Genomic DNA, 23,952 nt, shown 5'->3' on the forward strand with positions numbered 1-23,952 from the left:
TATTAGATTCAATCTTGTTTATCAGAGGTCTCAGTACAGAACATTAATTTTGTTACTGATGAAGCTATAACATTTTATTAGCTTCAGAGAGTGTTTGAAGATATCAAAATCATTGAGCCTGATGAAATAAAATTTTAGATTTTTCAACCCAAAATGCTGCCAAACTATGCCACATATCTGAATAAGCTGCAGATACATTGCAGTAGACCTAAGCAGGAGTATTCATCGTATATGAATGTGTGCCCGTATTTAGACTGTGTCAGGCAAGAGAAACAAATAACATAGAAGAGGAAGAGCTCTTCTCTACCCACAAAGAAGCCACAGAGATCTGAGCCAACTGCAAAAAAAAGGAGATAGATTTGCCACTTTAGGGCTCACCCCAGAGGAATCTAGCCAGGTGGGTTTTGTTTGTTTTGTTAAAACGAATTTTTTTCTTTTTAGAGTTACTAAAAAATGTGAGTCCTGAAACCCTACTTGCCTTCTGTCTCCGTAGATTATTTCTTTAAGGAAGATGCAGGTCAATTTTCTAAACGAAACACTTCATGAACATTGCCATTATTTATTTCCTTCCAATTTAAAGCCAATGGGTAAAGTAATATTATGTGTGTCCACCAAATAGTGCCACTTCAATCATGCTATTGGTTAAAGATCCTGTGATAAAGTGGTGTGAGGGATAGTTGATTTATGCAGTTATTAGGAAGTGTTATACCAGAGTCTCTGATAAGAAAGGCATCCTGTAAATCATGTCTGCCTAGAGACAAATGAGGTGCTTTAACTGCAGCGCTGATTGGTTCCTCCAATAGTATTCTCCAATCATATGGTGCTTGACAGCCTTCATTGGTCTTTTAATTCTTTGAAATTGGTACATTTTCATTAGGTCTGAGCTGTATTGACTAAAATAAGCTTTTCTTTTGTTCTCAGATTGTGTGTTGGAAGATGTCTCTAAATGTACCGAGAGGCCTGCGGATAGTTGCTGTGATGGTGATTCTAGTGGTGTGGAGCACTCTGGTGACTGAAGGCAGGGACACTCCAAGTAAGTGCAGATCCCCGTTGGGGGAAAGGCGATGAAGGCCTTAATGAGGGTTTGAGTGGGGGAATCTTTGATCTTAGGAAACAATCTTTATTCACAAATTTCCTCTTTGGAAAAGAGAGCTGCTTTACACTCTTATTTTAAAGGTAAGATGAGGACAATCCTCATTTCAAGATTTAAATCTAGGGGTGTTGTTGGGGAGACAGAACCACTTGGGAGTGTTCACTACTAGCAAATACAGGATGAGTTCTTTATAAACCAATGATTTTCTCCAGAGAATACACAGGAGGACATATGATTTTTGGGTTCCCCCAGTACCTTGCTTGGACTAAACAGTGTGGGATTTTAAGTTGGGGAAACACAAGGTTGCAGTAGTCTCAGGTGCTATGGAAAGGGGCTTTGCAGAGCCCACAGAGGCAAACTCAAGCTACCTGAGTGTACTTGACATCTGATAGGGACTTTGGATGTTTTTGGGATTGTGTGGTCAAACAGGGTATTGAGCGGGATTCACAGATTTGAACTGTCAATGGACTAAATTTGGAGAAAGGAGAATGCCTAGAAGGAAAATAATACATGCTGAGAAACAATTAGAGACAGCATTATTATCTTGATATGAATCAGCTTCCAATTTTTCTAACTCTTCATGTGTAGGTTTGGCATTTTTTTATACAATTATGCTTATGGTGAGTTTATTCGAATTAATCTACAGAAGCTGGTAATTAGCATAGTTTAATCGAAATCCAATTAATCTAGTGATAAATCTTGTGTTCTTTTCAAAAAGAAAGTAATCCTTCCTAAGACTGGATGTGCACCCCTTTCCACTCTGACAGAAATCCGTGGCTGAGGAGAGAGATGCGAAGGGAGAGAGGCGAAGGGAGAGATACAAAAGGAGACCCTTTACCAGAAACGAAGGAAAAATTCTCATCAGGAAAGGTTATTTTTAGGCATTTCTGGTCATTCCCTTGAACTGCCGCGCTCAGGTGGATTCTGAGTCTCAGGCTTCTGGGACTCCTCAGGGAAAACGAATTTTCCATGCAAGGTCCGTTTTTCTAACTCCAGGGTTCCAGACTGTCAGTGCTTCTGCCCTCCTTACTGAACTCGCAGGTCCCAGGACTGTCCCCCGACAAGCTTCCCCCACAGCTGCCATTCAAGGACGGCCCTAGACACCTTCAGGCAGGCCTGGAGTCAGGAAAGGGGCGTCGGGGGCCCAGGGGTCTGCGGGTGCTCGGGAGCGGGGTCCGGTCCGGGAGGGCTCTGGGACTCCGGCTGGTTTCAGGGGTTCGGATCCCGTCCATCTACCTGCGGCCCGGAGTGGTCCGCCGGCCCGGGGGTCCCCGCGGCGGCCTGACGTGGAGCAGATTAAGCACCTGTGCTACTACACCAACGGGACGCAGCGGGTGCGGCTCGTGGACAGATACATCACCAACCGCGTGGAGAACGTGCGCTTCGACAGCGACGTGGGGAAGTTCGTGGCGGTGACCACGGACGCGGAGCAGGACGCGAAGAACTGGAACTCACAGAAGGACTCACTGGAGCAGAAGCGGGCCGAGGTGGACACGGCGTGCAAACCCAACTATGAGTTGGCCGCCGCCTCGATTTTGAGCCAGCGAGGTGAGCGCAGGGCGCGGCCGCGGGCGCGAGTCTCGGCCGGGGAGTCGGGCGGGGGGCGCAGCCGGACCCCGCGCGGACCCCAGGGTGACCGGCAGGAGCGTGTCCGCGGGGAGAGGCGGGGACGGGGCGCTCGGGGGACTCGCTGCCGCAGCCTGGAACCTTCCGCAGGGCGCCCGCAGCTGCCCCGCCCTGACGCTGCTCTTGGGCAGAAACAGTTTTGATACTCGGGCCAATTCCCCACCGAGTCTTGAAACCCTGAGGACATAAAATCATTAGTTCTTTCCGCCATCTATGGCCAAGACAAAATCTCCCCAGAGCCAGTTTTACCGGAAACCGCTGTATGGTCTGTTCTTAAAAACAGGAATTTATCTCGGAGGTGCTGTTACAGCAAGCCCACCACCAGAGGGCAGCAGAGGGCGGAGCTCACCAGCGTCCCTAGGTTCCCTCCCATCCGCCCTTCCTCAGAGAATTTTCTTCCCTATATTTCAGTGTTGATGGGTGAATAATAATACTCTCTCAGGAGCCTTAAATTTACATATTAATCTTTGTTTTCAAAGGTTTTCTTTAATCTTTCTGATTCCAATTAGAATTTATTTTACTTGGATATATACTATAATAATGGGCTGGAGATATAGCACAGTGGATAGGGCATTTGCCTTGCACGCAGTTGACCCGGGTTCTATTCCTCTGTCCCTCTCGGAGAGCCCAGAAAGCTACCAAGAGTAACCCGCTCTCATGGCAGAGCCTGGAAAGCTGCCCGTGGTGTATTCAATATGCCCAAAACAGTAACAAGTCTGACAATGGAGACATTACTGGTGCCCATTCGAACAAATCATGAACGGGAGGACAGTGTTTTCAATACAGGTCCTCCTAACTTTTAGCAGACTTTTCCCTGCTTTCTTCTGACTACATCCTAATGTTATATAGTCCGTAAATATTTGTTTCTATAATATTGAATAAGTTAATATTTTTCTCACAAACGGTTGCCAAATCTTTTAGCCCTAACCTGTAAAGAAAAAAATATTTTAGAAATCCATATACCTGACTACAATTCTAGTCAGACAAGGAAGCAGACCCAAAATTAGAGTGAAAGGTCTAATTTAAAATTCTGCCATTGAATTGGGGTGCTGAGTTCACTAGCTGCCTCTAACAGTGTAAGTCCTACTTATACTTTCACGCTCACGTCATGTTCTCAGTAACCAAACCAACCTCTGTAAAAATCTCAAAATATAGTTATTGAAATGATGATAATGTCTGACTGCAAATTAAGCAAGTCTGTTTTTTTGGATTGAATTACCATGAGATACAAAGCTGTTCATGATCAACCAGTTTTAGTCATAAAATCTTTCAAGACCCACCTCTGTACCAGTGGATATTTCCCACCACCCATATCCCCAGTTTCTCTCCTGCCTCCTGCCCCACCCCTGCTCTGAGTCTCTAATGGCAGGCACTTTACTTCACTCTCTCTCTCTCTCTCTCTCTCTCTCTCTCTCTCTCTCTCTGTCTCTCCCTACCTCAGGGCATTATGGTTTGCAATACAGATACTGAGAGGTTATCGTCTTTGTTGCTTTACCTATTTTTAGCACACAGTTCTTATCCAGAATGGTAATTTCTGACTATTTTTGTCATAGTGGTCCCTTCTCTATCCCAACTCCCTTCTCCCCCAGCACTTCAGGAATGCTTCCAACCAATCCTCCTGGCCCTTGTTTCTACTGAACCTGGGTATTCGTCTCATATTCTGTTTTTCTTTTTTGGTATCCCACAAATGAATTCAATCATTCTATGTTTGTCCCTCTCCTGACTCATTTCACTCAACATGATACTCTCCATGTGCATCCATTTATTTATTTATTTTTTGCAAGAGACATATGTTTAATTTCATTAGTAAGAATGAATGTATAAGGATTTTTTTCAAACCTTTATTTATTTATTTATTTATTTTTATTAGTGAAACACCATGAGGTACAGTTGTAGACTTACAAATTTTTGTGCTTGGGTCTCAGTTATACACCGTGTGCATCCATTTATAAGCGAATTTCATAACGTCACTTTTTCAAACATGTGCATGTTACATTGTTTGGATGTACCATAGTTTCTTTAAACAGTCATCTGTTCTCAAACACTGCAACACTCCTGTTGTTTTCAGATTCTGGCTATTGTGAACAGTGCTGCAATGAATATAGTAATACAGATGTGCTTTTGGGCTGCTGAGGTATATTCCGAGTAGTGTTGCTGGACAATATGGAAGCTCCAAGTTCTAGCTTTCTGTTTTCTAAAAGGCTGAACCAGTTCACATTCCCACCTATAGCGAAGGAAACTCCCTTTTTCCCCAAATCCATGCCAGCACTGGTTGTTCTTGTTGTTCGTTTGCTATATGCCAGTCTCTGGTATGAGATGATATCTCATTGTTTTGATTTGCATCTCCCTGATGATTAGGGATGTAGGGATGTAGGACCTTTTTTCATGTGTCTTTTGGTCTTTTGAGTTCTTTGAGGAGGTTGCTGTTCATTTTTCTTCCCAGTTTTTGATGGCATTTGATGGTTTTTTTCTTGTAAAGTTTTACCAGTGCCTCATATATCTTAGAAATTAGCCCTTCATCAGATAGATGATTAAATAATTTTTCCCATTCTGTGAACTGACTTTGTATCTTACTCACCATTTCTTTTGAGGTGCAGAGCTTCTTAGTTGAAAGTAGTCCCATTTGTTTATCTTTGCTTCCATTGCTTGTTCAGTGATGTTTCATCCTTGAAGATTCCTCCAGCATCAATTTCATAGTGAGTTTTTGCCATATTTCCCTCCAGGTATGTTATGGATTCAGGTCTGATATTGAGGTCTTTAATCCACTTTGATCTGCCTTTTGTGCCTGGCATTAGAAAGAGGTCTGAGTTTACTGTATTCCCTTTTATCTTTTTTCTTCTTTTTGCTTGTAGCTGCCCAGTTTTCTCAGAACCACTTCTTGAGGTGGCTTTCCTTGCTCCCCTTCATATTTCTTGCTGCTGTATCAAAGATTGGGTGATTAGATATTTGAGGATCTATGTCAGGATATTTAACTCTGTTCCATTGGTCTGCGGGTCTCTTTCTATTCCAATATCATGCTGTTTTAATTACATCTGCTTTGTAGTACAGTTTGAATTTGGGGAAGGGGATGACTCCCATTTTCTATTCCCCAAGGATTGATTTTGCTATTTGTGGGGTTTATGTTCCATTTGAAAAATAAGTAATTCTTTAAAAAAAGGAAAATAAGAAATCTTAAGAGTACATAGGTAATCAGCTATTTAATTAAACGCATATGAATATTAAGAGAACATGCTAAAATGAAATGAAAGAACATAAGATATTTCAAATAGATAAAACGTACATGAAATATTAACTCATTCTACACAAAAGAATAACTGTAGCACTGTAGCACTGTCCTCCCTTTGTTCATCGATTTGCCTGAGCGGGTCTAGTAACATCTCCATCATAGACTTGTTACTGTATTTGGCATATTGAATACATCATGGGTAGCTTGCCAGGCTTTGCCGTGCGGGTGAGATACTCTCGGTAGCTTGCCGGAGTCTCTGAGAGGGGCGGAGGAATTGAATTAGCTCAGCCGGGCCAGCTGTGCGCAAGGCAAATGCCCTGTCTCTGTGTTATGGATAAAGGATAAGACAGTACAATGAAAGGAATTTGGAATTACCAAAAATAGTAATAAGAAAAGGTAGAGTGGCAGAAATGTGATATTTTGTCAGCATTTGAGGTTTCAAGGTTCCTTTTTTTCCTTAAACATTTATAAGCTTTCTTATTTCTTTTTTTCCTTTCTTTTGAGCAAGATGCCTAGCTATTTGCTATATTTTATTTCTTTTTAATTGAATATCCGTGAGCTACAGTTACAAAATTTTCATGTTTGAGTTTCAGTCATACAATGATTGAACACCCATCTCTGAACCAGTGTACATTTCCTACCACCACTGTCCCCAATATCCCTCGTCCCCCCACATCCCACGCCTCCCCTACCTCTATGGCAGACTATTTCCCTCTTTGTCTCTTTATATTTATGGGTATTATGGTTTGCAATACAGAGACTGAGAGGCTATCATGTGTGGTCCTTTATCTACTTTCATCAGGTGAAATCAGGGGTGATTAATAGCTCTGTGCTCAGGAATGAGTCCTGGTGGACCTCGTGGTACCATATGGGATGTCGGGGATGAAACCCCGGATGGGCACATGCTAAGCAAATACCCTATCTGGTGAACAATCACTTCAGCCCCCAAAGTATAACCTTTTGAAATAGCTTTCCTGTTTCTTTTTCCAGATTGTGAATGCTCTTACTTGTTTTTGAGTTCCAGTGCTTATCAAATTTCTATTATTGAATTAATTAATAAATGCACAAAGAAACGTAAAATATGGATATATGATATGAAAAGGAGATGTCAGCTTAATAATAGAAATATTTTTGTACATGGTGTAAGGCAGAGTTCTGAGCCCATTTTTTTTGCATGTAACCGTCCAGTGATGCCAGCACAATTTGTTAAAGAGGCTTTCCTTACTCCACTTCACATTACTTCCACCTTTATCAAAAATTAGATGATCATATGATTGAGGGGAGATGTCAGTGCATTCAACCCTGTTCCATTGGTCTGCAGTTCTGCCTTTGTTCCAATACCATGCTGTTTTAATTATTACTGCTTTGTAGTACAGTTTGAAGTTCAGGAGGTTGATTCCTCCCATTTTCTTTTTCCCAAGAATTGCTTTAGCTATTCGTGGAGGCTTATTGTACCATATAAATTTCAGGAGTGTTTGCTCCATTTCTTTGAAGAATGTCATGGGTATCCTTATAGGGATTGCATTGAATTTATACAATGCTTTTGGTACTATTGCCATTTTGACAATGTTAAGTCTCCCGACCCATGAGCAGGGGATATCTTTCCATTTCCTTATGTCCTCTTTTATTTCCTGAAGTAGCGTTTTGTAGTTTTCTTTGTACAGGTCCTTTACTTCCTTAGTTAAGCTGATTCCTAGGTACTTGATTTTCTGGGGCACAATTGTGAACGGGATTGTTTTTTTTTCATGTTGCTTTCTTCTCTCTCACTGTTTGTGTATAGGAAAGCCATGGACTTTTGGGTATTGATTTTATATTATCTTCAAAGATGCCACGCCACTGGCCGAGCAAGTGAAAACAGAGATAGATAAATGGGACTATCTTAAACTAAGAAGCTTCTGCACCTCCAAAGAAACAGTGACCAAAATACAAAGACAGTCTACAGAATGGGAAAGGATATTCGCCGAATACACATCTGACAAGAGGTTGATATCCAGGATATACAAAATACTGGTTAAACTCCACAAGAAGAAAACATCCAACCCCATCCAAAAATGGGACAATGAAATGAACAGAAACTTTCTCAAAGAAGAAATCCGAATGGCAAAAAGGCACATGAGAAAATGCTCTGCATCATTAATCATCAGGGAGATGCGGATCAAAACCACAATGAGATACCATCTCACACCTCAGAGACTGGCCCACATCCAAAAGAACAAAAGCAACCGATGCTGGCGCAGATGTGGCGAGAAGGGACACTCCTTCACTGTTGGTGGGAATGTCGACTGGTTCAGCCCTTCTGGAAAACAGTATGGACGATACTCAAAAAATTAGAAATTGAGCTCCCATTTGACCCAGCAATACCACTCCTGGGAATATATCCCAGAGAGGCAAAAATGTATAGTCGAAGTGACATCTGCACTTGTTTGTCCATTGCAGCACTCTTTACAATAGCCAGAAACTGGAAGAAACCTGAATGCCCAAGAACAGATGACTGGTTAAAGAAACTTTGGTACATCTACACAATGGAGTACTATGTAGCTGTTAGAAAAGATGAAGTCATGAAATTTACATACAAGTGGTACAACATGGAAAGTATCATGCTAAGCGAAATGAGTCAGAAAGAGAGGGATAGACATAGAAAGATTACATTCATCTCGGGGATATAAAGTAACAAAATATGAGATTAATACCCAAGAATAGCTGAGATCAGCACCAGGAGGATTACTCCATAGCTTAGTGGCCAGCCCGGCATTCTAGAGGAAAGGGCAGCTCAGATAGAGAAGGGAGCACCAAATAAAGGGTGTTTGGAGGATCCTCCCAGGAGGGAAGATGCATGTCGAAAGTAGACTATGGACTGAACATGTTTGCCACTCAATGCCTCTTTTGCAGACCACAACACCCAAAAGGAGAGAAAGAACACAGGGGATTTCCCTGCCACAGAGGCAGTGGGGGATGGGGGGATGGGGGTGGGGGGGATATTATCCATGGTGGTGGAAAATGGGCACTGGTGGAGGGATGGGTATCTGATCATTGTATAATCAAAACCCAAGCACAAAAAATTGTAAATCTACATCTGTACCTCATGGTGTTTCACTAATAAATAAATAAATAAAAAAATAATAGAAATTTTTCTGGGAAATGCATAAAATATGGCATCTGAGCTAAGATTAGATTGAAACCTAACAGATATGCTTTGTTGACCTGCAGCATGTTAGAGGTGCTTTTATTCTCAAATGGTGTTAGGTTTGAAGCCTGTTTGAGAAGCATTGCTATGTATGAAAGGTTGTGATTGTGACTGTTGTCCTCCTAGGTGTGACATAAAAATGCTTATTCGATGGGTATGGTGCTGCCTGCACATCAAACTGTGCCTTGGGGTGAGTGCCATCAGCAGCCTGATGTTGATTCAGGCTTCCTGATACCCCCAAATTACCACTGTGCCTTTGGCTGGGTCCCAACAACTTGGGACCAAGTTTTTCAAGAAATCAAATGGCCAAAAGTTAGGTATGTGGGAGCTATGGCCAGAAACAATTTCTGGCTCAGCTTTACTAGCTCATTTATTGCCCTTACTTCAGAGACCCATACAGAAATCTCGAAACTGACCAAAAACTGCAGTTAATCTTTGCTGAACAGACTGGAGTAAATGGGAAGCGGGGGACGGGGGGGTCGAGTCAGCCCAGAACCTGAAAAAGCAGAGCCCCTAGCAGCTGCTTGCTCCCACAAACCAAAATCGCCACCATATCTGGGCCTGATTCCACCATCTCAGGACGGATTTCACAGATATATCGTCGATTGCCTCGAGCAGGCCCCAGTAACGTCTCTTTCATCCTATCCCTGAGATTATATTCAAGGCTTTTTAGGAGAATGAGACCCATCATTGTTACTGGTATTTGGCATATTTGGTGCGCCACGGGGAGTTTGCTAGACTCTGCCCTGTGGGCAGGCTATATTCGATAGCCTGCAAGTTTGTCCAGAGTAGGAATGAGATAATAAGATGTCAGAAAAAGATGTCCTGATAAGATGTCGCGGCGTGCGGTTCCGGGAGCTGGATTTTATAGTCTCTGAGTCTTGGCCCCTGATGGGATTACACGGTGTCAGGAGGCCAGGTGGTGGGTGTGACCCCCGCCTACTGGAATTTGGAGGATCTGGGTGGAGGATGCTCAACTCCAATTCGAGTAGGCTTGGAGATCTCGGCCCCGGAACCCGCGTGGCTTTGTCCCTCTGCCAGTACCTTCATGTGTGCGGAGAGTGGTCTCAGCATGGTGGTGGCTGGTCCTGGAGGTCTTCGGCTGCCGGAGCCCTGGTCGGGGTGGGGAGGAAAGCTCAACCCGCTCCCCTCCAAGGGACCCCGGCGAGGAACAGCCAGGCGCAGGGGCAGGAGACTGACTGCACTGGTCTCGTCCGGGAGCTGGATTTTGTAGTCTCTGAGTCTTGGCCGCTGATGGGATTACACGGCGCCAGGGGGCCAGGTGGTGGGTGTGACCCCCGCCTACTGGAATTTGGAGGATCTGGGTGGAGGATGCTTAACTCCAATTCGAGTAGGCTTGGAGATCTCGGCCCCGGAACCCGCGTGGCTTTGTCCCTCTGCCAGTACCTTCATGTGTGCGGAGAGTATATATAATAGCAGACATATAATCTGCTGAAAATGTGGTTATTCGGGTTTTGTGACTGAAATCTCCAGGCTTTCTCAGAGTTGAGATGGGCTACTTCCCTCGACCTCCCAATGCCCCTGGAAGCACTGACAGTCATCACCATAAACCAACTCCAGAACCCCCATGTAAGCACTACTACCACCTTTGCTTCAGAGATTCAGATATAAATTTTGAAAGACTTCAAAAGTCTCCATTTCAGACCCGCACATGGCTGAACAGACTGGAGTAACTCAGAGAGGGGAAGGTCAGCCTGGTACCTGCCCAAGCTGAGCCCTCAGCAACTTTTTGCTTCTACAATCCAAAATCATAGCCATACCCCTGGCCTGACTCTACAGTCTCAGGATGGAACTCACCGAGACATAATCTGCTGATGGGTATGCAGTTGTTGTGACTGAAACCTTCAGGCTGTTTCAGGGTCAGGATGGGTTTACCCCCCACTTTGAACAAACAGGATGACCTCTTAGTAGCGGAATAGAAAACCATAATGCAAAAAAGGAAAAAGAGTAAGAAGTAGAGTGCCATAGATGGAAACTGGAGGAGGGGTGAGGCTTGGGGGGTGGTGGGAGGGAATGAGGGGACATTGGTTGTGGGAAATGTGCACTGGTGGAGGGATGGGTGCTGGATTATTGTATGACTGAAACCTGATTATGAACAGCTTTGTAATGGTCAAGGTCAAAGATATTCAATTTAAAAAATTTTTAAAAAATAATTTGTAGTTCATCCCTCCTTCACTCAGCTTAATCAATGACTGAATAAAGAGTACTACATCTATTTTTAAAAAAGAGAAATGTCTGTTCAAATTTAAAAACTGGCTTGTCTTTGCATTAAAACATTATGTAGTTTCAGGGATTTAGCTTTATACTTCTCCATATAATACTAACCACTTTGTACCTATTCTTATTTCTTGGTTTATATCACTATTCCTGGGATAATGAGAGGGTTGAAAGTCCCACAGCAGTGGGAGAAAATCAAAATTGCTATTGCCTTCTCTACTTGGAAGAGCACTGGGACCTGCAGAGCACTGTGTTATATCCTAGTTTACACTAGTTACTAGAAATGGTCCTGATGGAAGGGAAAAGAAGTTAATGTTTATCATAAAATATTTTCATATGACCTATATAATTATGATATAGCACTGTTCTCCCATTGTTCATCGAGTTGCTTGAGTGTGCCCAGTAACGTCTCCATTGTGAGACTAATTGTTACTGTGTTTGGCATATCAAATACGTCAGGGGTAGATTGCCAGACTTTTCCATGTGGGTGAGATACTCTTGGTAACTTGCCAAGCTCTCTGAGAGGGGTGGAGGAGTCGAACCTGGGACGAATAGTCAGCCACGTGCAAGGCAAGTGCCCTACCAATGTGCTATTATGAAATATAACTTTTAAAAGAGCTGAATTTTTTTTTAGCTTTTAATAGGAACTGAGTCTCTCTTGGTGCTGTAAACTAACTGATGTGTTTATTCAAGCTAACAAACTGACTAAGCTTGGATCCTAATCAAAGTTCTAAAACCTAAGGATCTTTTCACTTTGTTACCAAGGAAGGACTCAGCACCTTGGAATGATTCCATGCCCGGTGTCTATCTCAGTATGTGTTTTTATGTCTGTTGCTTTTCTCAGCAAAACCTAAAGTGACCGTCTACCCAAGCAAGACAGAGGCTTTAAACCACCACAACCTGCTGATGTGTTTGGTGACAGATTTCTACCCAGGCCAAGTGAATGTTCGGTGGTTCCGGAATGAACAGGAGGAGACAGCTGGCGTTGTATCCACCCCACTTATTAGGAATGGGGACTGGACCTTCCAGATCATAGTGATGCTGGAAATGACTCCCCAGCGTGGAGATGTCTACACCTGCCAAGTGGAGCACCCCGTGCTCGAGACCCCCATCACTGTGGAGTGGCGTAAGGGACAGTTTGTTTCTGGTCACTATGGGTCTCTCAAGTCAGTAGGCAGAGTTTCTCTGAGCCTAGTTTATTTTATTCTTGATTTTTTTGCATGAAACTTTGTTGAAAGCTTATTTATAATTTACAAACTAGTTCAAAAATGCTAGTTGAGCTTTCTGTATCATTGGTTTCAGTCACTGAGCTCAGTGGACTTGTATGAATTTTCTCCATGTAATTTTTTGTGTGCCTACGGGGATATCAGTTCTGTTAAGTTTAGACATGTTACATGGTAAGAAGCAGTATGCTTCAGGAGCTTTGGAACTTCCAGTGTCTCATGGCATCTTTCCAAGATCATATGTGAAGCTAGGCTGTTTCTCTGGTGGTAGTGCAAACTGAATATGGATGGGTGGAGTGCTGGTCTTTGGCACGGTGGGGACACTCTCTGTCCCCATCCCCTTTAAGGCTCTAGAGATCTGCACCACAGGGAGGTAGGCCACCCTGGAATAAATCAGCTGCCAATGTGTGTGTGAGGTCAGTCACAAAGCTGGACCTTCTGTCTGGTGGTGGTGGGAGCATATGTAGATATTTTATTTCAGACATCATTCGTGAGCTGGATGGAAACGACAGAAAACTTGATTACAAGAGCATCAAAATAATTCTGGTGTGATTTTCTTTACAGGTTTTAGCGATATTACTCCACTTATTATGGTTCCTAATTCCAGATCTGATAACTCTGAAACATTGACTATTAGAGCTTGTAACTGGGGCCTTAGGGTAAAGGTACTTAAGGGAGCTAGAATCCATTCCCCACTTCCCTCTTCTCTCATCAGCTCACTATGTCTAAAAGGTAAAGGCCCTCCCGTTGTTCATCGATTTGCTCGAGCGGGCCCAGTAACATCTCCATTGGAGATTTTGTTGTTACTGTGTTTGGCATATCGAATACATCACAGTGGCTTGCCAGGCTCTGCTCTGCAGGCGAGATACTCTCGGTAGCTTACCAAGCTCTCCGAGAGGGGCAGAGGAATCAAACTCGGGTCGGCCATTTTGGCTGCGCGCAAGGCAAATGACCTACCGCTCTGCTATCACTATGTCTAAGAATCAATTAGTGGGGCTTTCCATCTTGTAGGGAGTGGTACAAATGAAAAACAAGGTTTTTCTGAAACCTCCTGTTTGGTACTCAAGTTAGAGTTTAGATCCTCAACTAAGGAACTCATGAGTTGTGGAGCAAATGCTGACACTCAGACTTTGTTCCCAAGGAGCCCAGTCTGATTCTGCCCGGAACAAGATGCTGAGCGGCATTGGAGGATTTGTGTTGGGGTTGTTCTTCCTTGGATTGGGCCTCTTCATCCATTACAAGAACAAGAAAGGTAAATTCACCTTGGAAAATGAGGAAAATAAGCTATGCATCAATCTCCAGATTGCCCTTTTTCCTCCTGACCCTGAAAGGAAGGAGGCCATGCTGCTAGTGAAATGAGTCAGAACAACCTTGCTGGAGATTTTTAAAGTCTGATTTGAATAGTTAATGGTAGTCTTGTAACATGTAGAGAATGTCCTAGGACTTTCCCATTCTCCATAGTCTCAGTGACTTGTTTCTAAAATCTTTTAATAAGGCTCAGACTTAAGGCCACTCAATTAGACGTGTGGTGTTTGTATTTATGTAATCTACTCAGTCAATGATACTGTAATCAGGAGGTTTCCATAACAACAACCAAAGTGGAAATTGTGCCTGTCAAGGTGAGAGGCTGCTGAGAGGAAGGGAACCTGGGGACATGGGTGGAGGGAAGTTGAATTGGTGAGGGAACAAAATATGCCTGAAACTCTACTATAAAAAACTTTGTAACTAATGGTAACATAATAATAAAACAAAGAAAAGGAAAGAAAAGGAGAAGGTTGGAATGTTGACTTCTGTTGGCAGTTTTATTCCTTGGATGAGGGTAGGGTGGAGGATTTGGTTTTTGGTAATGAAGGTCTTGTACCAGATGGCTAGGGAAGAAGAAATATCCAGTTGTGTTCCAAATGTCACTTCTGTTTGGGGTAAATGAGAAACTGTCGATTTGAGTAATGAAACCCTTGTCTCTCTAACTTCCTTTTGTAGGACCTCATGGGCCTTTGCCAACAGGTACTTTTTTTTGCTCTGATTCAACATGGGGTTCGGGGAAGGAATAAGTAAAGGAGGAAAGGGTGTGAGGTGAACATATCCAGACACAGTGGTCTCAATTTGTGACATATTTTCCCTTACAAAATCAACAGTTAGTAGAGAATTATACTTAGTTTCTGTAGAAACTGCTGAGCTTCTTCCGTTCAAAGAGGACACACATTGATGGGATCTTTCTCTGAAACTTGCAGTCAGAGGTACAGCTTGGATGTTAGATATCAGAATAATGCCTAAAATGTTTCACATATTGTCGGCGACTTCCTTTGTGTAGTTACTGATGAGTGAATATTGGCGTAGAGAGGTAGTATAGAGGGTGGAATGCTTGTCTTGCCTTGCACGCTACTATCCTGGCTTCCATTACCAGCAACCCAAATAATCCCTTGAGCTGAGTTGGGTGTGGTCTCTGAGCAGCAAACTCAAGTAAGTTTTGAAAACTGCTGGGTTGTCCCACCAAAAAAAAAAAAAAAAAAGGTGAAAGTAGCTGCTAGAAGTGGAAAATAGCTACTAGAGGTAGAAAATTTGAATCTTAATTAGATTTTTAAAAAAACGTGGAGTCATCATATCCTTCAGAAAGACAACAACTTCCCTACTTCCCACACATCAGAACAGATCTGTTAGTTGCCTTTTGATTTTTAGATAAATTGATCTTAACTCAGATGTCATGGGAGGTGAAGACCACATGAGAGGGCCCTCAGCTTTCTCGATCTGATTTCTCTAAGGGGAGGAAAGAGGTTCCATTCCTCGGGGTGCACTATGCTCATCACTCTCTCTTCTACAGGGCTCCTGCACTGACTCCTGATGATCTCCTGAAGGTCTTTGATGGATACTTCTTTCTCCTCTTCTGTAATACCTGCCTGTAACTGCCCATAATTTGCAGTTGCCTGCAAGTTTCTGTCTCTGAGATTGGAATCTTCTGACTCTGAGACAGTCTTTAGATCACTTCCTGTAATCACTTCCTGTACTCACTACATGGAGAGTCTGGTTGTGAAGTTTCATCCTGCACTGACCCCAGAGCCTGTTTGTGCTGCAGCTATGAAGACAAGGGCTTTTTTTTCCCCATTGTGTGTCGATTTGCTGTTCAAAAGAAGCACATGAAACCATATATCTGGCTGTAGAGATTTAGCAGAATTAAACACAATTATGACTAGTATTTATAATGAGATTTCTAATTTATGCTAATTAGATTTTAAATTCATATGACATTATATTAGTTTTGGATTCTAGCACTTATTTGATATCTCTATATGATGAAATAATTATGATAAAATGTCTAATGTCCATGTACTTATAATCAAAATATTTTTCTTGTAGTGAGAACCTTTCAGACATGCTCTTTCAGTTGCTTTAGAATATACAAGTTTATTAACTATAATCACCATTGTGTCCATTATATGACCAAGATGCAATTATTTCATAACTGGAAGTTCCCAACAACCACTAGGCTTCAAAAGCCCAAATTCTGGAAAGATGTTTTCTATTCTGGCTCACAAATTTCCTATTAAGACCTTTTCCAAACAGGAGATCTAAATTATGCCAACAACTGTTGGAGCTTTGTTGGAACTAAGGATATAACTATTTTGAGATAAAAAGTTTCATCTATTTACTCTTTCAATGTAGGTTACCATAGTGTTAATTCTCATGGTTTTTGGATAGGAAATCAAGCACCTTAAACACTAATACATCCCAGAACCTCAATCCCTGTCCTGATATCACTCCTAATCTACTTTCCTTTCACTACCCACCCCCCACCCAACTTCATCGCTTCTTTTCTTTCCTCCCTGGCTTCCACATTCTCCCGGCTTGAGAATTTCAGTTTTGCGATTAAATGAGAATTTTTTGCCTTCCATTAAAAATTTATTTTTTTTGTTTCTGAGAAATATTTAATTTCTACTTTTTTTAAAAGAAAACATGCATATACGCTCACACATACAAAGTGGGTTGACAATAAGCTTTGAAGTACATGCCATTATCTGCAAAGCATGCGTTGAAAATACGTCTGTTTAAAACACATTTTTTAATATTTTAAAAACAAACAAGCAAAACTTTATATGAAAAAGGAAATATCTAAGAAGGTATTTCCAAAAGAGAAATTGCCAGTGGAAAATAAATGCTTGCAGAGTTGGTTGTTTATTCTCATTAATAATTAGAGAAATAGAAGCGTAACATTCTGTGAAACACTACTCATGTCCTCCAGACAGGTGGAACGTAAGACAATGTATGGGGATGTTGAGATAATACAAATGTTATGGCAAATGACTTGCAAGTAGTGAACTCAGGACTGAACCCAGGTCCAGATGGTCTCCTAAGCATCACAGGGTGTGGCTCTAGAGATCTTTATTTTGATTTATTTATTTATTTATTTGCTTTTGGGATCACACTTGCGATGCTCAGGGATTGCTCCCGGCTGTGCTCTCAGGAATCACTCCTGGTGGTGCTTGGGGGAACATATGGGATGCTGAGAATTGAACCTGGGTTGGCCGCATGCAATGCAAACAACCTGACCTCTGTGCTATTGCTCCAGCTTCTCCAGAGGCCTTTAAGCACAGCTCTGTGGCTTGAAATCTCTGGATCCACATGTCCTGAGTGGTACCACATCCATTTGCCTTTGTATTGAATCTCCAGCTCTGTCCGCTGAGATCATGAGATGGTATCCTGGATTCCTTGAGGACTCCAATCTTCAAAATGAAACAAAAACTGACAAGAATTGAGTTATTGTGTAAATGGATCCTGAGAGTGTACCCGGAGAAAAGCTATTTGAATGACAATTTGACACTAAAATTTAAAGTTGAACATAGGCATACTAATAATTTGCCATCCTACGGCTTCCAAACAAGTCTAATATTAGAACAACTCAGCTGAAAAATAAAGGATCTAAGCTGCAAGGTATATTAAAAAAACAATGGTAGTAACTCAAAAGACTATCCATATTAGGTGGGTAAGTATATAGTTGTGCCATCCATAAAACATAATCCACAATAGAATAAAAATAAGTGAACAACTGCTATGGAAAAGATCTTTGAACAGACTCCTTACCTATAATGTTAGGAAAAGAAGCCAGAAAACTCACATTTATTTATAGGAGAATTAAAGGAGGGTATACTTATCTACATTGTATGTGACTACATTTACAGGTCATACAAACTTGACAAAAGCAAAACAAGATTCATTGGGTCATAATGAACTTGCTTCTAGGAAGTAAACATGGTGTTATTGTATCTTTTGATTCACAGTTTTTTTGTACCCAATTAGTGACTATTTGATAGTTCTAGTGTTTGTTAAATTTTACATATATATGCTTGATATCATATCTCTATTATGCTATATTTAAAAACACTGTACAAAGTGGGAATGTATAGTGCTTACCTTGCATATGGTCTATCTGAATTCAGTACCTGGCACTTGGTATCGTTCCCAAGTCCTGCCAGGATTGACCCCTGAGTACAGGGTCAGTAGCAGTAAGTTCTTAGCACTTCTGAACACAGTAAAGAAAAACAAAACCAAAAACTCCAAATTTAAAAAAAAAAACACCAAATCCATAAAAAATAGAAAGTCTAGTACTTAAAAAATGAAGTGAGGAAATTTGTGTAATGATGCTATATAGAATTTGGGATTTAGGGATACTAAATAATAGTTCTTCATTTTTGTATAAGTCATTCTGTGGTCCTAATTCTGACCTAAGCACTTTGTGCAACCTCAGAATTAGTGATAATCACTGTCCCTGTATTTGTTCCCTACCAAGTTTTAAGTAAAAATCTCATACCCTGTAATGTTAGCACTCTTACTCCTGGGGTAGAAAATTGTGCTTTTCAGATGATTAGGCTACAGAGAGCGTTGTTGTCTACATTTCTCTATCCCCGAATTCAATATTTGATGAGTATCTTGTGTCCCAGAAAATATCTTGGACTATAAATATTTTTTTCTGTTTCTTGGGTCACACCTGGCCATACACAGGGGTTACTCCTTGTTCTGCACTCCGGAGTTACACATGGCAGTGCTCAGGGGACCATATGGGACATATGAGATGATGGGAATAGAACTCGTGTTGGCCGTGTGAAAGGCAAAAGCCCTACCCGCTGTGCTATCTCTCCAGCCCCCAAATCTTTTTTATTTACTTTCTGGGACTTCTTCATACTTGTCTATGGGTTCACTGGCATTTGTCTTGCTTCTGGCAAAGAAAGAAAGAAAGAAATGTTCCTTTTCTTTTCCTTTCATCTCTGAGACCCCAAAGTGAAACTCTATTTCCTACCCTGCAGAGATTGGGAAAAAAGAAATCTAGTCGAATTCTTCTCCAGGGAAGGAAAAGTCTGGATTCTGATAGACTTTTGAAGACTCCCTCGTATTTGGTTAGGATGTAACACAGCTGGCCAAAAGCCTCAGAGACCTCGTCAATTCCCTGATCTGGGCTCTCTGAAGAGGCAGTGAGCTATGGAAGTCTTCCCTATCATTAGAACATCCATCAGAAGTCCAGCTAAGGTTCAGAGGCTCCTGGGGTTTATTGCTTCAAAATTGAAAAAGACACCTTTTACTGAAGATTGGCAGCACAGTTTCATCAATTAGCTTGATTTTCTTTCTGCATAGGAAAAATTTAGGAAACCTACAGGTTTATTGATTTCACAATTCATAGGGGAAAGTCAGGCAGTCCAACAAATTTTGTTGTCATTGTTTTCTGAGACGCTACTGGCACCTGTTCGAGCAAATAGATGATCAAGGGGATGACAAGTGATACAAGCGTTTTCTGAATAAACTTTTAAAAATATAGGCCCACTCCAGGGCTTCATCATGACAGTGCAAACCTGGTAGGTCTGGCATGGCAGAACAGTGTTATGTGCCTGCGAGGCCTATATCTGGCGCCCCCAGGGGACATCAGGGCTATATCCAGTGTTGCTGGAAGTCTTGAGTTGCCTAGAGCACAACTTATTGTCTCCTACTAAGTTTTCCCATCTGAAATACATCTCTGGTGCTCTGGCTAAATAGACTATTTGTTTATTACTATTATTTAAAATTTATACTTAAAATTTATATTTTAATTGAAATATTGTTTACAAGCTTCAAAGTTCAGGGAGCAACAATTCAAGGGAACTAGGACAGGTATAGGGAAAATTTGTGGAGAGATATGACACTTTTCCATGGAATATATACATATATACTTATATGCTTGCATATGTATTTATTTTTTGTTTAGGCAACAATAGTTTTAAAGAATGAAATGATTTCCATTTAGGCATACAATGTAATCACTCCATCTCTACCATCTAATTGCCTCTACCTCTACATCTCAGTCCATTGTCCCTTTTTAGATGCAACCCCTGTCACTGCCCAACCCCTCCCTGCCAAATTGTCACCAGCCCAGAGTGTCCCTCTGGGAAGAGGCAGTGGTGTCTGTGCCTTTGCTTTTGGTCTTAAAAGATTTAAACTTTTCCAAGGAATCCTGAACTCACGTGCGTAAGATATTTTAGATTGTGTCATGACACTGTAGATTAGCAGTAACCACCCCTTAATTACACACTCATTTTAATCTTACCTAGAGGAAGATGATTCTCTCTGGGGAGGCAGTAAACTGGGTCTACAATGTGAGTTTTGGCTATTAGTACATGCTATCAGTTCATGATTCTTTTACACAATGTCAAACAGGAGATGCAAAGTGATCAAAATAAATAAATTTTTATTCCCTTCTTCAGACTGGAGTGATAGCACAGCAGTAGGGCGTTTGCCTTGCATGCAACTGGCCTGGCTGAGCCCGGTTCCATTCCTCCACCCCTCTAGGAGAGCCCGGCAAACTACAGAGAGTATCTTGCCCACACGGCAAAGCCTGGCAAGCTACCCGTGTCGTATTCAATATGCGAAATACAGTAACAACAAGTCTCACAATGGAGACGTTACTGGGTCCACTTGAGCAAATTGATGAATAACGTGAGGACCATGACCGTGATTCCCTTCTTCCCTCTACCATCTCCCTCCATAAATCTATTTTCTTTCTTTCTTTTTTTCTTTCTTTCTTTCTTTCTTTCTTTCTTTCTGTCTGTCTGTCTGTCTGTCTGTCTTTCTTTCTTTCTTTCTTTCTTTCTTTCATTCTTTCTTTCCTTTTTGGTTTTTTAATTTGAATCACTGTGAGATACAGTTACAAAGCTTTCATGATGGAGTTTCAGTCATACAATGAACGAACACCATTGCCTTCCCCAGTGTACATTTTCCACTACCAATGTTCCTAGTATCCCTCCTGCCACTCCTAGCTGAGCCCACCCCACCCCATCCCCTTCCTCTCTGGATGCAGTTCCCTTTTTACTCTCTTCTCCTTTGGACATTATAGTTTGCAGTAAAGTTACTGAGGCCATCATGTTTAGTCATCTGTCTACTTTAAGCACAACTCTCCCATCCCCAGCAATCCCTTAAACCATCATTGACTTACTCATCCCTACTCTATCCCAATTGCATTCTCGCCCAGCACATGAGTTAGGCTTCGAACTGTGGAGCAATCCTCCAGGCCCTTGTCTCTACTGTCCTTGAGTGTTAGTGTCACTTGATCACTTGATCACTTGACATCCCATTACTCATCGATTTCCTCGAGTGGGTGCCAGTAATGTCTCCATTAGTCTCTGTTGCATGCTAGTGTAGCCCAGTGGCATCTGCTCATTCTAAGAACACAAACAGCCTCAAACCAATCATTCAGAGTCTTGACGAAGAAGTCTAACCATCTCTTAGGTGGGTGACCAAGCGATCTTTTTGTTTTTTCTGTTTGGGTTACACCCGGTAATGCACAGTGGTTACTCCTGGCTCTGCACATCACTCAGGAGTTACTCCTGGTGGTGCTCAGAGGACCATATGGGATGCTGGGAGTCGAACCCGGGTCGGCCGTGTGCAAGGCAAACGTCCTACCCACTGTGCTATCTCTCCAGGCCTACCACGCGATCTTTTGATGTCCCGTGGAATCCAGTTGGTAATGACTCTAGTACAGCAGTCATCTCCAAACCTCATTACGTGTCCAGACCATCTGATTTTCGACGCCTTGGAAACGAGACAGGGTCCCTGATTCTTAATCGTCAATGGAGGTCAAAATTCCAGATTCTTTCTCTCATTTGAGTGAAGCGTGATACTCCAAGCATAGCTCTTTCGATTCCTCTTTGGGAGACCCAAAGAGCATTCTCATCCTGTTTTATAGGGCCCAGGTCTCTGAGGCACATTTTAATGCAGGAAGAACAGTGGAATCGAAGAGATGTGCCTGGAGTCGACGGTTCTTCATCCTCTTAGCTATTTCTTCGAGGCTTTTGAAGGCGTTCCAAACCGCTCTTTTCCTCCTGCGCAACTCAGGTGCCAGGTCATTTGTCATGTTGACTTCTTGACCTAGGTACACATAACTGTTGCATTCGCAGATGGTCTTCCAGTTGAGAGTGAATGGAACGTCAGTAATGAGACCATTTCTCATTAACATTGTCTTCGTGAGATTCAACTGTAGTCCAACCTTTCCTCACTCACGGTCAAAGTTGGCCATCATTTGTGACGCTTGGCTGATGTTTGCTGTTGTTAGAATGATATCATCAGTGAAGCAGAGGTGGTGTATTTGCCGACTGTCTATTTTCACTCCCATTCCTTCCCATTCCAGTCATCGCATGATGTTTTTGAGGGTGGCACTGAAGAGTTTCGGTGAAATGGTATCACCCTGCCGAACCCCTCTCTTGACGTCAATGATCACCTCCCTGTAGAATGGTGAGATCCTGGTAGTGAATCTGCAATACATCTCATGGAGGATCCTGATGTATTGAGTTTGAACGCCCTGATTGGGTAGGGCTTCGATGACCGCTTCCGTCTCAACAGAATCAAAGGCCTTCTTTAAATCAATAAATGTTAGAGCGGCACCTTAAACTCCCGAGAAACCTCAATGAGCTTAGTTATCGTGTGGATATGGAGTGTTCGTGTCAAGTTATGTTATTTTATATTATGCAAATGAGTATTGTCATTCTATGTCTGTTCTTAACTCTCCGACTCATTTCATTCAGTATTATACTCTCCATGTCCATCTACTTATAAGGACATTTCACAACTTCATCTTGACAAAATGCTGCATAGTATTTCATTGTGTTTATATACCATAGTTTCCTTAACTATTCATCTATTCTTGGGCTCTCGGGTTGTTTCCAGCTGCTAGCAATTGTGAGCAGTGCTGTAATGAACATACAATTGCAGATGTCATTTCTACTGTGATCTTTTTCACCTCTGGGATATATTCGCAGAAGTGAAATGACTGGGTCATATGCAAATTCAATTTCTAGGTTTTTGAGGAATGTCCATATTATTTTTCTAAAAGACTGGACCAGGGGTATGGTGCCGCCAGCAGGTCAATCTGTACCTGTGAGGCGAGTGCGTCAGCAGCCTGATGGCACCTTCAGACTTCCAAATACTCCAAAATTGCTGTTGTGCCTTTGGCCAGACCTCAAAATCCTGGGGCAAAGTTTACCAAGAAAGTAAATGGCCAAAAGTTAAGTATGTGGGAAACACACCCACAAACCACCTCCGGCTCAGCTATATAATTGGAGGCATGGCCTCTCTGATTCCTGATTGAACTGCTTAATGGCCATGATCCCAGAGACTCAGATGCAAATCTTGAAACCCAGTGGCTTTTGGCAGAAATGTGTCTGGTCCCTGCAGTAGGTTACCGTTGCTGGGCCAACCCAGGTGAAAATAGGTTTTGTGCCTTGGCCTGTTTTCCCCGGCTGCCCAGTGGCCGCCATCCTTCAGAGGCCACTGGACCGTCAGGTTTGGGCCCGCAGTGACGAAACTTGTTAGGCCTCAAGGGGTGGGGAGCGGGGGAGCCGGGCCTGTCCTCCCCACTCCAACGAGTCTCCAAGTCATCGTCCTTGAATGGCCTCTCTGGCTCCTGATCAAGCTGCTTAATGGCCTTGATCCCAGAGTCTCAGAAACAAATCTCGAAACCCAGCAGCTTTTGGCAGAAATGCGTCCGGACCCCACAGTTGGTTACTGTGGCCAGGCCACCCCAGGAGGGAAAGGGTGTTGTCCCTCTGCCTGCTCCTCCTTGGTGGCTTGGTGGCTGTCATTCTCCAGAGGCCATTGGACATTCAGGTCAGGGCCCGGAGTGACGAAACTTGTTGAGCCTCACAGGATGGGAGTGGAGCTGGGCCTGGTCTCCCTGTCCCAACGAGACCCCAAGTCATCGCCCACGAACGGCCTCTCTGGCTCCTGATCAAGCTGCTCAACGGTCATGAACCCAGAGACTCAGGAGCAAATCTCAAAACCCAGTGACTTTTGGCAGAAATCCCTCCAGATTTTAGTGTTAAAATTTTGGAATTTCAAAATCACATGGCCCTACTGT

General features: G+C 42.5%; 2 protein-coding genes across 4 annotated transcripts in view; both read left to right on the top strand.

Annotated features, from left to right (window-relative positions):
* The window catches only part of LOC130035299 (rano class II histocompatibility antigen, A beta chain-like), a 375,487-nt gene that overhangs the window by 208,213 nt on the left and 143,322 nt on the right, over positions 1 to 23,952 (top strand). The gene's annotated exons all lie outside the window — the stretch shown is intronic.
* LOC130035310 (HLA class II histocompatibility antigen, DQ beta 2 chain-like) lies at positions 931 to 15,548 on the top strand. The gene is made up of 7 exons (XM_056126920.1): positions 931 to 1,037; positions 1,458 to 1,467; positions 2,386 to 2,641; positions 12,212 to 12,493; positions 13,732 to 13,842; positions 14,571 to 14,594; positions 15,409 to 15,548. The coding sequence occupies exons 1-7, from the start codon at positions 937 to 939 to the stop codon at positions 15,420 to 15,422; spliced, it is 798 nt and encodes a 265-aa protein (XP_055982895.1). The 5' UTR covers positions 931 to 936; the 3' UTR covers positions 15,423 to 15,548.

This window comes from Sorex fumeus, unplaced genomic scaffold (genome assembly GCF_029834395.1).
Source record: "Sorex fumeus unplaced genomic scaffold, SorFum_2.1 ptg000063l, whole genome shotgun sequence".
Classification (NCBI taxonomy): Eukaryota; Metazoa; Chordata; class Mammalia; order Eulipotyphla; family Soricidae; genus Sorex; species Sorex fumeus.